Source organism: Phacochoerus africanus, chromosome 3 (genome assembly GCF_016906955.1).
Source record: "Phacochoerus africanus isolate WHEZ1 chromosome 3, ROS_Pafr_v1, whole genome shotgun sequence".
Lineage (NCBI taxonomy): Eukaryota > Metazoa > Chordata > Mammalia > Artiodactyla > Suidae > Phacochoerus > Phacochoerus africanus.
The window spans coordinates 67,850,177-67,863,690 of record NC_062546.1 but is presented as its reverse complement, the minus strand read 5'-3'; the positions used below and the strand labels follow the sequence as shown (position 1 = coordinate 67,863,690).

The window sequence follows — 13,514 nt, the reverse complement described above, 5'->3', positions numbered from 1 at the left end:
TTTTCAGTTCTTTTGGAAATAGTGATTTCCAAATATGATTTCCACAAGAAATGCTATTGCTGGATCACATAGTAGTCCTACTTTTAATTTTTTGAGGAACCTTCATATTTTTTCTACAGCGACTGCACACATTTTATCATCTTACCAACATTGCACAAGGGTTCCAGTTTCTCCACTTTGACACCAAGAAGTGTAATTTTTTTTCTGTTTTATTTTAATAATGGCTATCCTAAGGAGGGTAAGATGACATCTCATTGTAATCTTGATTTATATTTCCCTAATTTATAGTGATGTTGAGCATCTTTTATATGCTCTTTGTATATCTTCTGTGGAGAATTGTCTATGAAATCTCTTGCCCCCTTTTAAATTAGTTATTTGGTTTTTCTTGAATTGTGGAAGTTCTTCTTGTATTTTGGTTATTAACTCCCTATCAGATACATGATTTGGAAATATTTTCTCCCACTCCATATTTTGAGTCTTCAGTTTGTTTCCTTTGCTATCCAGATGTTTTTAAGTTTGATACAGTCCCATTTGTCTGTTTTTGCTTTTGTACCTTGTGCTATTGATATCATATTCAAGAAATCATGGACAAATCCAATGTCATGAAGTTTTTCCCCTTTGTTTTTGTTTAGTACTTTTATATTTGTAGGTCTTATGTTTAGGTTTTTAATTCATTTCAAATTGATATTTGTATATAATGTAAGATATGGGTCCATCTTCATCTTTGCATGTGGATTTTCAGTTTTCCCAACACCATTTATTTAGTTTGATTATTTGGTCATATACATAATGGTTTATTTTTGGCTTCCTCTGTTCCATTGGTCTGAACATCTGTCTTTATGTCAGTACCACACTAGTTTGATTATTGTAGCATTGCTATGTGTTTGTTTTGAAACCCAAAATGTATATTTTAAAATAAGATATTTTATATCTACAGTAGGGCTGGTTTTTGAAAAGAATATTTGGAGACATCTTCTTTAGTAGGGCATCTCTTTTTGTAAAGGAAATTATTCATTGTTTTCCAATTTAGGTTTGTATGTTTAGATTTTTTTCAGACCAGTTAAAATTTCTATTTCAAATCTTTCATATACCTTCTGTATACTGAATTTATTTCCTTGTCCATTTAATGCTTTGCTAACATTAAAACAACTCTGTTTATAAGAATACAGCTATTTAATTTCTCAAGTTCCTAACCATTTAGTGGGCTAGAGAGATATGTTCACTTTCTATTACTTAATTATTATTTTACAATTTTATATATTAATAGAATATATATTCTTATGCATATATAATTGTAGAATTAGTTTGTACTGTTTAAGCCAAGATACTGCCTATACTTGTTGAAAGATTGTTTGAGAGTGAATAAGAAAGAAGTTTGAACATAAATTGAGAGAGAATATTAGTATTGTAGGGATCACTTATCAAGAAAATTTTCTTTTTTCTTTCTTTTTTTTCCAGCCATACCTGCAGCATATGGAAGTTCCGGGGCTAGGGAATTGGAACTGCAACTGCCAGCCTACACTACAGCCACAGCAACGCAGGATCCAAGCCACATCTGCGACCTTTGTTGCAGCTTGTGACAAAGCCAGATCCTTAGCCCACTGAGCAAGACCAGGAATTGAACTTGCATCCTCAGATACCATGTTAGGTTCTTATCCTGCTGAGCCACAAAAGAAACTCAGCATAACATTTCCTTAAAGTACAAAATTATTTTCAGAGTCATAAAGTAACATGATTTTATTTTATTTTTAAATAGATAATGTAGTTAGAAGATTCCAAAATAAAAAATACGGAAAAACAACTCTATCCCAGTCTGCCTTCCACTCTACTTAACCTCCTCTTATGAGTCTGTCTATTCTTATGGGGTTTTGTTATACAAATTCAAGTACATAGGAATTTATATTTTTATACCCTCTTCTTGCACAAAAATTAGCACACTGTGTACTTTTTAGCATATTTATGTGTGTGTATAAGAATATAACCTGGTACAGTGGGAAAATTTTTTAAAATTATTAAAAAAAAAAGAATATAACCTGGAAATTATCCTATATCAGCATGTAGAGTGTGTCCTCATTCTTTTTCTTTCTGCTGCATAATAGTCCATTGTGTTTTGGGTATGCCAGTTTATTATCAATTTTCCTATAGAAGGAAACTTGGATTGCTTCTAGTCTTTTGTTACGACAAATAGTACTTCACTGAATAATGATAAATATAAAAAACTGCATAAAGGTGCAGCCGTATCTTTTTTCTTACAGAAGTTGCCAACTTAGCCTCTATAGGGGTTATAGCATTTTGTATGTCCACTAGCAGTGTATTAGAGCTTGTTTCCCCCTATCCTAGTCAAAAGACTGCTTTGAACTTTTTTTTTTTAATTTTTTTTGTCTTTTTGTCTTCTAGGGCTGCACTGGTGGCATATGGAGGTTCCCAGGCTAGGGCTCGAATTGGAGCTATAGCCACCAGCTTTTACCAGAGCCACAGCAACTCAGGATTTGGGCCGTGTCTGTGACCTATACCACAGCTCATGGCAATAGCAGATCCTTAACCCACTGAGCAAGGCCAGGGATTGAACCCTCATCCTCATGGATGCTAGTCAGGTTCCTTAACCACTGAGCCATGACAGGAACTCCTGCTTTTGAATTTTTTGATTTTTGCCAGTTTGGTAGGTAAACAGTGATATACCTTAGTGTAGTATTTTTTTTAATTAATTTTTTATTTCAGAAAAATCTTAGATTTACTGCAAAGTTGAGAACCTAGTACAGTCTTCCTTTATTCCTCTCATTCAGTTTCAGTTTCCTCTAATATTATCATGCATTACTGTAGCACCTGTGTCAAATCTAAGAAATCATATTGGTACGTTATTACTATCTAAAACCCAGACCGTACTCTGATTTCTTAATATAATTTTAATTGGGATCTATTACGAATGAGGTTGAAGGTCTCTTCCTGTGTTTATTATTATTTTTATTTTTTTTTTTTTTTGCTTTTTAGGGCTGTACCTGTGGCATATGGAAGTTCCCAGGCTAGGGGTCAAATTGGAGCTGTAGCTGCTGACCTACACCACAGCCACAACCACAGCCACAGCAAGGTGGGATCTGAGCCATGTTTGTGACCTACACCACAGCTCATGGCAATGCTGGATCCCCAACCCACTGAGTGAGGCCAGGGATCAAACCCACGTCCCCATGGATACCAGTTGGATTTGTTTCCGCTGTGCCACAACGGGAACGTCTCTTCCTTGTTTAGAAGCCATTAACATTTTTATGTCCTGAACTGTTACCAGGTGTCTATTGAGTTATTAGAAAAGAGAGAAAAGGAGACAAAGGAGAGGAGAGAAAAGAGGAGACAAAGAAAAAGAATAATTAGAGGAAGAATAAAAGGATCATTATCCTCATACACCTGGCTTTTAAAAAAATCATTAATAGCATCCCTTAGGTCCTATCTAATATCGTTAGGCTCTTTCCCTTCTCTAATGATGAAAATCTCTATCTAAAAGCTTCAAAGAATCCACTTACCCATTCTCATGTGTGTGGTTCACATAACTGTCCTCATTACTACTAATTTTGGCCAGTGATACTTGTCATTTATATAAAATGTGATTTCTTTAAAGTGGGGAGGAATGTAGTTTGTTGGCTAGTCAGCAGAAGACTATAAGGATAAACCTGATTTTATTATAAACCTGGAACTCTTTTTAGAATAAATTAATTGGTAGAGAAACTTGGATCACTATGTAATCCTGTAGAAAGTGGCTTTCAACTCTTCTGCACTTCACCTTCTTTTTTTGTTCATTGGGGAGGGAGTGTAAGTCAGGTCTCTGGTCAGTAGGAACTCTTGAAGAATCAAAGTCAAGAATCCTGACTATGTCAGCATTCATACGATTTTGGTACAACATTGAGAACTGCTTAGGTGTGGAGGGTGTCAGAACCTTGGAGAGCTCCAAGCAGAGGCGGCCATGGCTCTTCAGTGTACACTAGCTTCCATTTAACTGAGATTTACATATGCAGTAGCATTACTAATGTTATACTTGTAAAACTAGTCAACTCTGCTTTTAAAATATATATGTACATTTTATGTATGCACATACAACTTCTATGGACATATGATTTTGAATCTTTTTGTTCTACTGTTTAAAGGTGGATTGGGATCATATAGCTTTCCATCCAAGCCCATTATTGATAAGTTATATCTTTTGTAATTAAGCATATTCTCGAATTTGCTCCTGCTACTCTCTCTGTATGGAATTACCTTTTACTACTTTTGCTATGCCTTAAGATATTGATATCTTTCTTAATTTGGAAGGGAGCCTATTATACATACTGGTATTTTGGGGGATTTTTTGGTTTGTTTGGTTTTTTTTTTTTTTTTTTTTTGTCTTCTAGGGCAAAAAGACACCCACGGCATATGGAGGTTCCCAGGCTAGGGGTCTAATTGGAGCTGTAGCTGCCGGGCCTACGCCACAGCCACAGCAACACGGGATCCGACCCATGTCTGTGACCTACACCACAGCTAATGGCAACACCAGATCCTTAACCCACTGAGTGAGGCCAGGGATCGTTCGCACAACCTCATGGTTCCTAGTCGGATTTGTTAACCACTGCACCACGACGGGAACTCCTGTTATACATATTGTAGTCGGTGTTTGTTGTTATTGGGTTAATTGGATTAATAAAAATAATTTTGGAATGTTGTATAAGAAAGGAAATGCAGAACTGGAAGTAGAGATAGACCAGAGAGTTTTTAAGTGAATGACACTCTTACAGAGTATTAATACTTTCAATGAGGAACCTTTACAAAAAAGTGCACTGGTGCCTCTGTGTTATTTTGTTGGCTACGTCAAAGGAATCAAATATTAGCAAATAGTGTTTAGAAGCAAGAATTTAGGAAATTTGAAGATGCATTAAGTAGGAACTTTCTAATGTTGCTTCTTTTTTACATTAAAAAAAATCATTGATAATTCATAGATAAATGTTGGAAATTTCCCTGATATAAAATAACTTTAAATGGGAAAGTCTTATTAAAGTTTGTTCTCTAATTTTTCATGTTTGTTTTTAACACATCCTTGAGTGCCTGGTGCACTAGATTCACAATAACTTGTTTTACGTGCATTTTAGTCAACTAGTGATTATTTATAAATTAATATTACTCATCTTTGCTTATTAAATGTATATAATTTCTTAATTATCTCCCTTTGACAGTCAAAGAATTTTTTACTACTAATGTTATGATTAGAAGGGTTTAATTTAGCATCTGTGTGGTATAGTGGGGGAAATACTGAGCTCTGAAGTCAAGACCCCTAAAGCCTATGCTCAACTCACCAAAGTTCTTTTTTTTTTTTTTTGTCTTTTGTCTTTTTGTCTTTTTATAGGGCCGCACCCGAGGCATATGGAGGTTCCCAGGCTAGGGGTTGAATTGGAGCTGCAGCTGCCGGCATACACCAGAGCCACAGCAACGTGGGAATCTGAGCCATGTCTGCGACCTGCACCACAGCTCACGGCAACGCCAGATCCTTAACCAACTGAGCAAGGCCAGGGATCAAACCCTCAACCTCATGGTTCCCAGTCGGATTTGTTAACCACTGAGCCACAACGGGAGCTCCCTATTATTTTTAAACTTTTATGTTTTCTCTTTCCCCCTCCCTGCCCTTTTTAGGGCCACACCTGTGGCATCTGGAAGTTCCTGGACTCGGGGTCAAGTTGGAGCTGCAGCTACAGGCCTGTGCCACAGCCACAGCAATGCCGGATCCGAGCCGCATCTTGCAGCAACACCAGATCCTTAACCCACTGAGCTAGGCCAGGAATGGAACCCATGTCCTCACAGACACTATGTTAGATTCTTAATCCTCTGAGCCACACAATGGGGAACCCCTTGTCTTGCTTTTTAATAAGACCCCAGCTGTAGTGTACTAGAAAGAGAAAAGGTGACAGGAAGGAAGAGAAGGAAATTTGAAAGAGGAAGAAAATTCAAAATGGATTCCAGGAATAAGGAGAAACATTCTAAAACTAAAAGTTATCCAAATTTATTTTATAGCACTGAGATTTTTACTTTATTAAATATTGCTTAAGTAACCATATTTAGTTATATGATTTTCTTTCACACCTGTTGTTTTTCTGCCAACACCAGGAAAGGGAATTGCATGATTAATTGAACAGCTGGGTTCTGGTCTGTGACTACCATTAGAAACTTAATTTTAAAGGTTTCTGGAGTCCCTTGTGGCACTACAGGTTAATAAATATCTGGTGTTGTCACTCCAGCGGCCAGGGGCTGCTGCTATGGTGCAAGTTTGATCTCTGACCTGGGAACTTCCACATTCCTCGGGATCATCCAAAAAAACATTTTTTTAAAAGATATTTACCCTCTGTTTACTAGAGAAGAGCAACTGCTATATAATTTAGGTAAAGCTAATTGGGGTCTTAGGTCTCCCAGCGTATCTTTATTTATTTTAGTTGTCCTCTTGACCAGTTGCACATAGGTTAAAAAAATTTTTTTAAGTCTCAGGAAGCACTTAATCTGAGCATTCCCATTCTTCCCTTCTGTTGTTAAACCCCAGCACATTATAGACCCTCAATAATATATATTTAAGAAAAAATAAGTTCATAAAGGAAAGGAATTTGAAAATATAGTAATAAATATTGTCCCTATTCTCATGGCCTTTAGTGTCTGCAGCCTCTTTGATTCCTGTTCAGAAAGACAACTACTTAAGGTAAAAAAAAAAAAAAGTTCCCTAAAATGGAATAATTTTCATAACATAAAAAATTTTAAATTGCCATTCTATTGTTTTTATCACTTTATTCACTTGTGAAACATTTAAATCTCAGAGTATTGCTTATGGTTTGTTGCTCTTTCCTATTGGAGAAAAAAATGTGTGGATGAGTACATTTTTAGGTAACAACTTTTTTCCTTAATATAAAAGTAAATGTAATTGTTAGAGGTGTGAAAGAAGACGTACACAAGACAAATATTGACTCAGTGTAGGAAGCAGCTGTCAAACAGTCTGTCTGCCCCATCATTGAAAGTATTCAAGCTGGTTTGGACAGCCTGTTTTTTTCTCCTTGTTTTGTAGTTTTATTGCGATTTTAAACAGTTTTTCTTATATTAACTCTCTGTTGCGGTTTTGTTTGTTTGTTTTTTAATTAAGATGGGAGGGGAAAGGGTCTGCCTCTATGGACCTTGATCCTGATGGAACTCTAGCTTCTTGCTCTTCAGCACATAAAGCTGAATGCTTAATCACTTGACCACATTGGTCAGACCTTGAAGTGTTACTCTCAAGAAGCTTTCTTACTGGGAAGGAGGAACTCCTACAGAAATTTTCATTCTTAATCATTTTTTTCTTTTAAATTTTTTGACTGCTTTTGTTTAAACTTTCTTCTTTCCCTTTTGACTCAGGGGCAGCACGTAGTAGGACCTGTGCCTTTGGTAGGTATTGTACTATTGATGCGCACAATGCAGTATCTCATTATGGTCTTGGTGAAGACCAGCTTATTATTAGATGCATTGTAGATTACCCAGATGACCCCAGTTTGCCCATTGTTTTACAAGATGGCTGTTACTTTACGCTGGGTGGGAAAAAGAAGTGCAAAGCTGCCCAGCTTTTGGATTTTTAAACTACTCTTCTTTCCCATGTAAGTTTTTGAAAGTAAGGATATATGCATAAGTGACCAACGTATAGAGCTTTTTCGCAAATCTTTATATTGATGTTTTCCAAATAAGCACACCCAAATATGGTAGGGTACATTCCTATTCATTTAGTCCTGATATCTTTGTTGAGCTTGTTAACTGTGGTGTTTCCATCTCCTTCATGGTGATATTTTTAGATCTCTTGGTATGTGAGGTGCATGTTCATTTCATGGATGTTTTTGTGCATGTTGGTACTGAATTCTCTGGTCATTCTTTTGTTGTTGTTGTTGTTGTTGTTGTTGTTGTTGCTATTTCTTGGGCCGCTCCCGCGGCATATGGAGGTTCCCAGGCTAGGGGTTGAATCGGAGCTGTAGCCACTGGCCTACGCCAGAGCCACAGCAACGCAGGATCCGAGCCGCATCTGCAGCCTACACCACAGCTCACGGCAACGCTGGATCGTTAGCCCACTGAGCAAGGGCAGGGACCGAACCCGCAACCTCATGGTTCCTAGTCGGATTCGTTAACCACTGCGCCACGACGGGAACTCCTGGTCATTCTTTTTGATGCGGAATGGCCTTTTTTCTCTTTCTTTGCTAAAAGCAAACTGCCTGGGACCTGGTAAAAGAAGAACATGAGGGATATTGCTTTAAAAGGGTTTACTCCTGGAGTTCCTGTCATGGCTCAGTGGTTAACGAATCCGACTAGGAACCATGAGGTTGCAGGTTTGATCCCTGGCCTTGCTCAGTGGGTTAAGGATGCCATTGCCGTGAGCTGTGGTGTAGGTCACAGACGTGGCTCAGATCCCGTGTGGCTGTGGCTGTGGCTGTGGCTGTGGCTGTGGCTGTGGCGTAGGCCGGCGGCTACAGCTCCAATTAGACCTCTAGCCTGGGAACCTCCATATGCTGCAGGTGGGGCCCTAGAAAAAGACAAAAAGACAAAAAGGGGGGAGGGCGGGGTTTACTCCTTTGAAATAGAAATAAAATTATTCTCAAAAGTAGCACACAATATCCATCAATAGTTCAAGTCCCTTCCAAAGATCTAAAATTCAGAAATATGTATCCAAGTTAGCTTTTTTTACTGCAAGTATCCAAAAGAAGCATGACATGTAGCCATACTTCTCCTCTAAATCAGAGAATAGGGATAAACCTAAACTGACTATGGTCAAATAATTCAAAGGATGCAGAATAATACTTTTTTAGGGTGAGCAAACAATGTTCTAAGCCCCACCCAAGACGGCTACTGGAAGGACTTCTTTCCGCACTTCCATTTGTGGACATAGATGGCCTACAACAGATACCTTGGCAGGTCTTTGACACGTCCTTGAGCTTGGCTGCGGGCAGCTCCATTGCTGGACTGGTCCGAGTTGAATAGTTTTGGAACTAACCAGATGTGGGTGAGACTTGGGATTCACTGTGGGAAAAATGAATGAATTTTTTAAAAAACAACAACAACAGCAATGTTTTAAGCCCAGTGACCACTAGGTTTGTGTGTTTGTGAGGAAAACCTTAAGAGAAAGTTCTTTTCCTATCTAGAAATGTTTACAAGTAAAAATTCTACTTAATGAGGAACAATGGGCAGAGATTTAACTCATCTGCTCTACTTAGCTTTCTGCCTGACTCATTAAGTAGGCACTTAAATTGAATTCGTGCTAAACCAGGATTTTGTATGTTTTATGAACATCTTTTGATTCACTCTCTAAACTGTTCCTGTGATACATGTAGGAGATAGGTATTATTTCTTAGATAGTATTCAGCTATCTCTCTATTTTCGGCAGTATAAGAAATGGTTGTAGGAAATTATGGAGTAAAATTCTTTGGGTGCTTCTAGAGGTGGATGATGGTATTGGTTGCACAGCATTGTGTGTGTCCTTAATATCACTAAGCTCTACACTTAAAAATGGTTAAAATGATAAATTTTATGTGTATTTTACCACATTGAAAAATAAAACTTTCTCTTGACTCCTCCAAAAAAAAGCCCTTTGAATGCAAGTTGGATGCTTATATAATTATATAGATGATTTACTATGAAACATTTTTATATGTATTTCTCTCATTTGCCAATTGGTAGATTTATAAACACTACCTTATTCATTACAAAAAGTGCTATGACAGAGAATTTGTCATTTAGGATTTTATAAGAAAAATAATATCAGGACAGGTGATCTGGAAAAATTACTACTTTTGTATTTATACAGGTTTGCTGTACATTCTTTTCTGCACAAATGTTTGTGATATCAATTAGCTCAACAGCGATCTGTAAAGGGGTGAATGGAGTCAGTAACACATGGAAGTTGTCCTAGTTCTTTTATAAATTTTCCTTGCCAAAAAGAGGCTGAAATAGCAACAGAAGGATTAAAATCTTTAGTAGGGAGGAGCAAAGACTTTAACTTGGCTCCTCCACATATAAAGAGCCTTTTCAACTCTATGTTAAGAAAATTAAAAATGAGTGCTTGCACCTGGGGTTCCTTTCCCGGAAAACCTTGCACAGTTCTCAGCTAGTAGCAGGTTGCATTTCCTCCTCGAGCCCCAACACCAAGTTGTTCCCTTACAGTTCGTGTTGTCTCATTATCCACAAACCAGTAATTCCATTCTGTTGTTTTTGCGCATTTTTAATGCATCCCTTGAGGTAGTAGCAAGCTACTCTGAGTGGCTTAATTTGCCATCTAACATAGCACTTACCATTTGTTTGTATTCTAATAACAAAGTTACATAGGTTTTCCTTAAGCCTGTTACTTTTGGTGTATAGTTTGGCATATAGAAGTTTTTCATTTTTGAGGAACTCATAGCAGAAATGTCCATACTTTTTTATATTAAGGTAAATTATAATGGTCTGTTCTAAATATTAGTGAGTAGCTCTTGCTGATTTTTGTCAGTTTATAAAAAGAAGCAGGTGACTTCAGGGCCCCAGAAATAAATTTCTGGCCGAATTCAGAACTCACCTTTGCAGAGCTAGTTGCAGAGCTAGACAATCCTTAAAAATTATTTCACTTTTTAAAGAACAGACTTTTTGCTCACATCACTTGAAAGAATATTTCAAGCAGTATCTCTTGATAACCTGCCATATTGGTTGTTCTCTTTGTTAATGGGTGATAAAGCCTAAGAGATAGCCAAGAGAAGAAATTGTATCCCAAAAAGTGTAATTTTGAAAATTGTGCTTTCCTAGCAGTTTTTGCCAATCTCTCATACTCCTCCTCCTCTACTACCTTCCTCCATTTCTTCCGCCCACCCTCTGTCTCACCACAAGTCTTATCTTTCTTTATGTGAGTTTGGGTCATTTTAAGGCTCCACATGTAAGTGAGACGATATATTATTTGTCTTCTCTGCCATATTTCACTTAGCATAATGCCTTCAGGTCCATGTTGCAACTCTCAGATTTTTTTTTTTTTTTTTTTTGAGATAAGTAATCTGTCAGGCCAGTACCTCTCTCTCTCTTTTTCTTTGTTGTTGTTTTTTGTTTTTGTTTTTTTTTGGTTGTTTTTTTTTTAGGGCCACACTTGTTGCATATGGAGGTTCCCAGGCTAGGGTAGAATCAGAGCTATAGCTGCGGGCCTGCACCACATCTGCAGCAACTCGGGATCCAAGCTACATCTGCAACCTACACCACAGCTCACAGCAATGCCAGATCCTTAACCCACTGAGCGAGGCCAGACATGCATCCTCAAGGATCCTTGTCGGGTTCATTAACCACTGAGACACAAAGGGAACTCCTCCATCATATATTTTGTACTTGAATTTACCTGGATTCTTAATTTTGTTTCATAGCTTACTATGCTGTCAAACTACCCTGTAGAATAAATATGTATCATCTTTTTTTTATAATTGCTACTTTATATTTTATATTTTAGTACATTTTTTTGACCTTTGATTTTTAAAATATTAATTCTACTTGCTGTTTTTGCTGTTCTATTAAACTTTAAATCATATGTGAAATAAAATTTTATTTTTTCAACTGAACCTCTAAAACAATTTTTTGATCTGTTCATGAGCTCTTCTTTGGTCAGTGTTTTATATTGTGGGAATATTCTGTGGTTGAATATAAATACTGTATAACTCCATAATTTCTCCTGAGTTTGAAGAATTGTTTTTTCTTTTCTAGCTTTCAATCTAGACAACGAGCAACCAGATTATGATATGGATTCAGAAGATGAGACCTTACTAAATAGACTTAACAGAAAGATGGAAATTAAGCCTTTACAGTTTGAAATTATGATTGACAGACTTGAAAAAGCCAGTTCTAATCAGGTACTGTATGTTGTAAAAATGTCTCTTGTCTAAACAGTTAATCTAATTAGCAGCTTTATTTTGCATTTTCTTTAGACCTAAGTATATTACATTTTACTATTTCTTAAATTTCTCTTCCTAAGATCCTAGAATTTCTGTTTATAGTATTCTTGGAACTGAATACTTAAGCATACTGTCTTTGAATAAGAGTATGAAGAATACAGTTCTGATGTTTTTCTTGTTTGGATATAAGAATAATACTAGTTTCAATATTATATTTTCTTGATCCTTTTCATAGAGCTGTCTTTTTTGTGCTTCAGTAACTAAATTTGCTTAGTTTGGGTCTCTTAGGTAGACATCTCATACCAAATCTGTTCTATTGCTCAGATGTGTATTAAGGTACTCTTACCATTTAAAATATACTTTAGTTTTACTTATTTATATGTTAAAATTTTAAGTGAGTGAAAAATTACAAAGTAATAAAGCATTCTCTTTAATAGATATTCTATGTATAGTATAGAGAATTTTAAATGGTATATTCCATAGGAGTTCCTGTTGTGGCTCAGCAGTAACAAACCCAACTAGTATCCATGAGGATTTAGGTTTGATCCCTGGCCCCCCTCACTGGGTTAAGGACCCAGCATTGCCATGAGCTATGGTGTAGGCCAGCAGCTGCAGCTCTGATTTGGCCTCTAGCTTGTAAACTTTCACATGCCACGGGTGTGTTGCTAAAAAGACAAAAGAAAAAAAATTACTATTCCCAAGGGGGAAAAAAAAATTAGTGAAGATGTCAAAGAATTCTGAATAGGGACATTCAGAATAACAAAAATTGCCCGTAGAGTAAAACATCATATAACCATTAAAAATCATTATTTTGGGACTCCCCTGGTGGCTCAGCAGATTGAGGATGTGACATTGTCACTGCTATGGTGCAGGTTCGATTCCTGGCCAAGGAACTTCTGTATGCTGCAACTGCAGGTACAGCCCCTCCCAAAAAATCATTATTTTGAAGAGTATATACTGCCATAGGAAGTTTCTTATTATATAATGTTAGATTTCAAATAGGGACACAGAATTGTTTAAGTGGAAAACACTAAGGTTTGTTTAAAGAATTTTTGTTTCTGGGAGTTCCTATTGTGGCTCAGCATGTTAAAATTTGACCAGTATCCACGAGGATGAGGGTTCGATCCCTGGCTTCACTCAGTGGGTTAAAGGATCCAGCATTGCCATGAGCTGTGGTGCAGACATGGCTCTGATCTGGCATTGCTGTGGCTGTGGGGTAGGCCGGTGGCTAGAGCTCCATATCAACCCCTGGCCTGGGAATTTAATGTGTTGTAGTAGGTGCAGACCTAAAAAGACAAAACAAAACAAAACAAAAATAAAGAATTTTTGTTTCTGCATGTGCATAGAATAAAAGAACAAGAAAGTACAAAATGCCAACAAATAATTGTTGATGTACCTGTGTGGTATATTAATATGCTAACCTTTCTTAGTTTAGTAAGAAGTTACCAACATAAATAAATAAGCTTTTTACAGTAGGCTGTTAAAACTTTCGATAGTTTACCTATACAAATACATTATTTTCCCCCAACTTCCAGTTTAAGTCCTTTAAATCCTGAGCCATTACTAACTCTACAGAACATTTCCCAAACTTTTCCATTATAAAATGACTTGGCTGCATAT

General features: G+C 36.9%; 1 protein-coding gene across 2 annotated transcripts in view; it reads left to right on the top strand.

Moving 5' to 3' along the window:
- Positions 1 to 13,514, top strand: part of EPC2 (enhancer of polycomb homolog 2) — a 107,741-nt gene that overhangs the window by 54,731 nt on the left and 39,496 nt on the right. For both annotated transcript variants that reach the window (XM_047771967.1, XM_047771968.1), the window contains exon 3: positions 11,707 to 11,852. In XM_047771967.1, the coding sequence (XP_047627923.1) occupies positions 11,707 to 11,852 (146 nt within the window). The remainder of the gene's footprint in view (positions 1 to 11,706; positions 11,853 to 13,514) is intronic.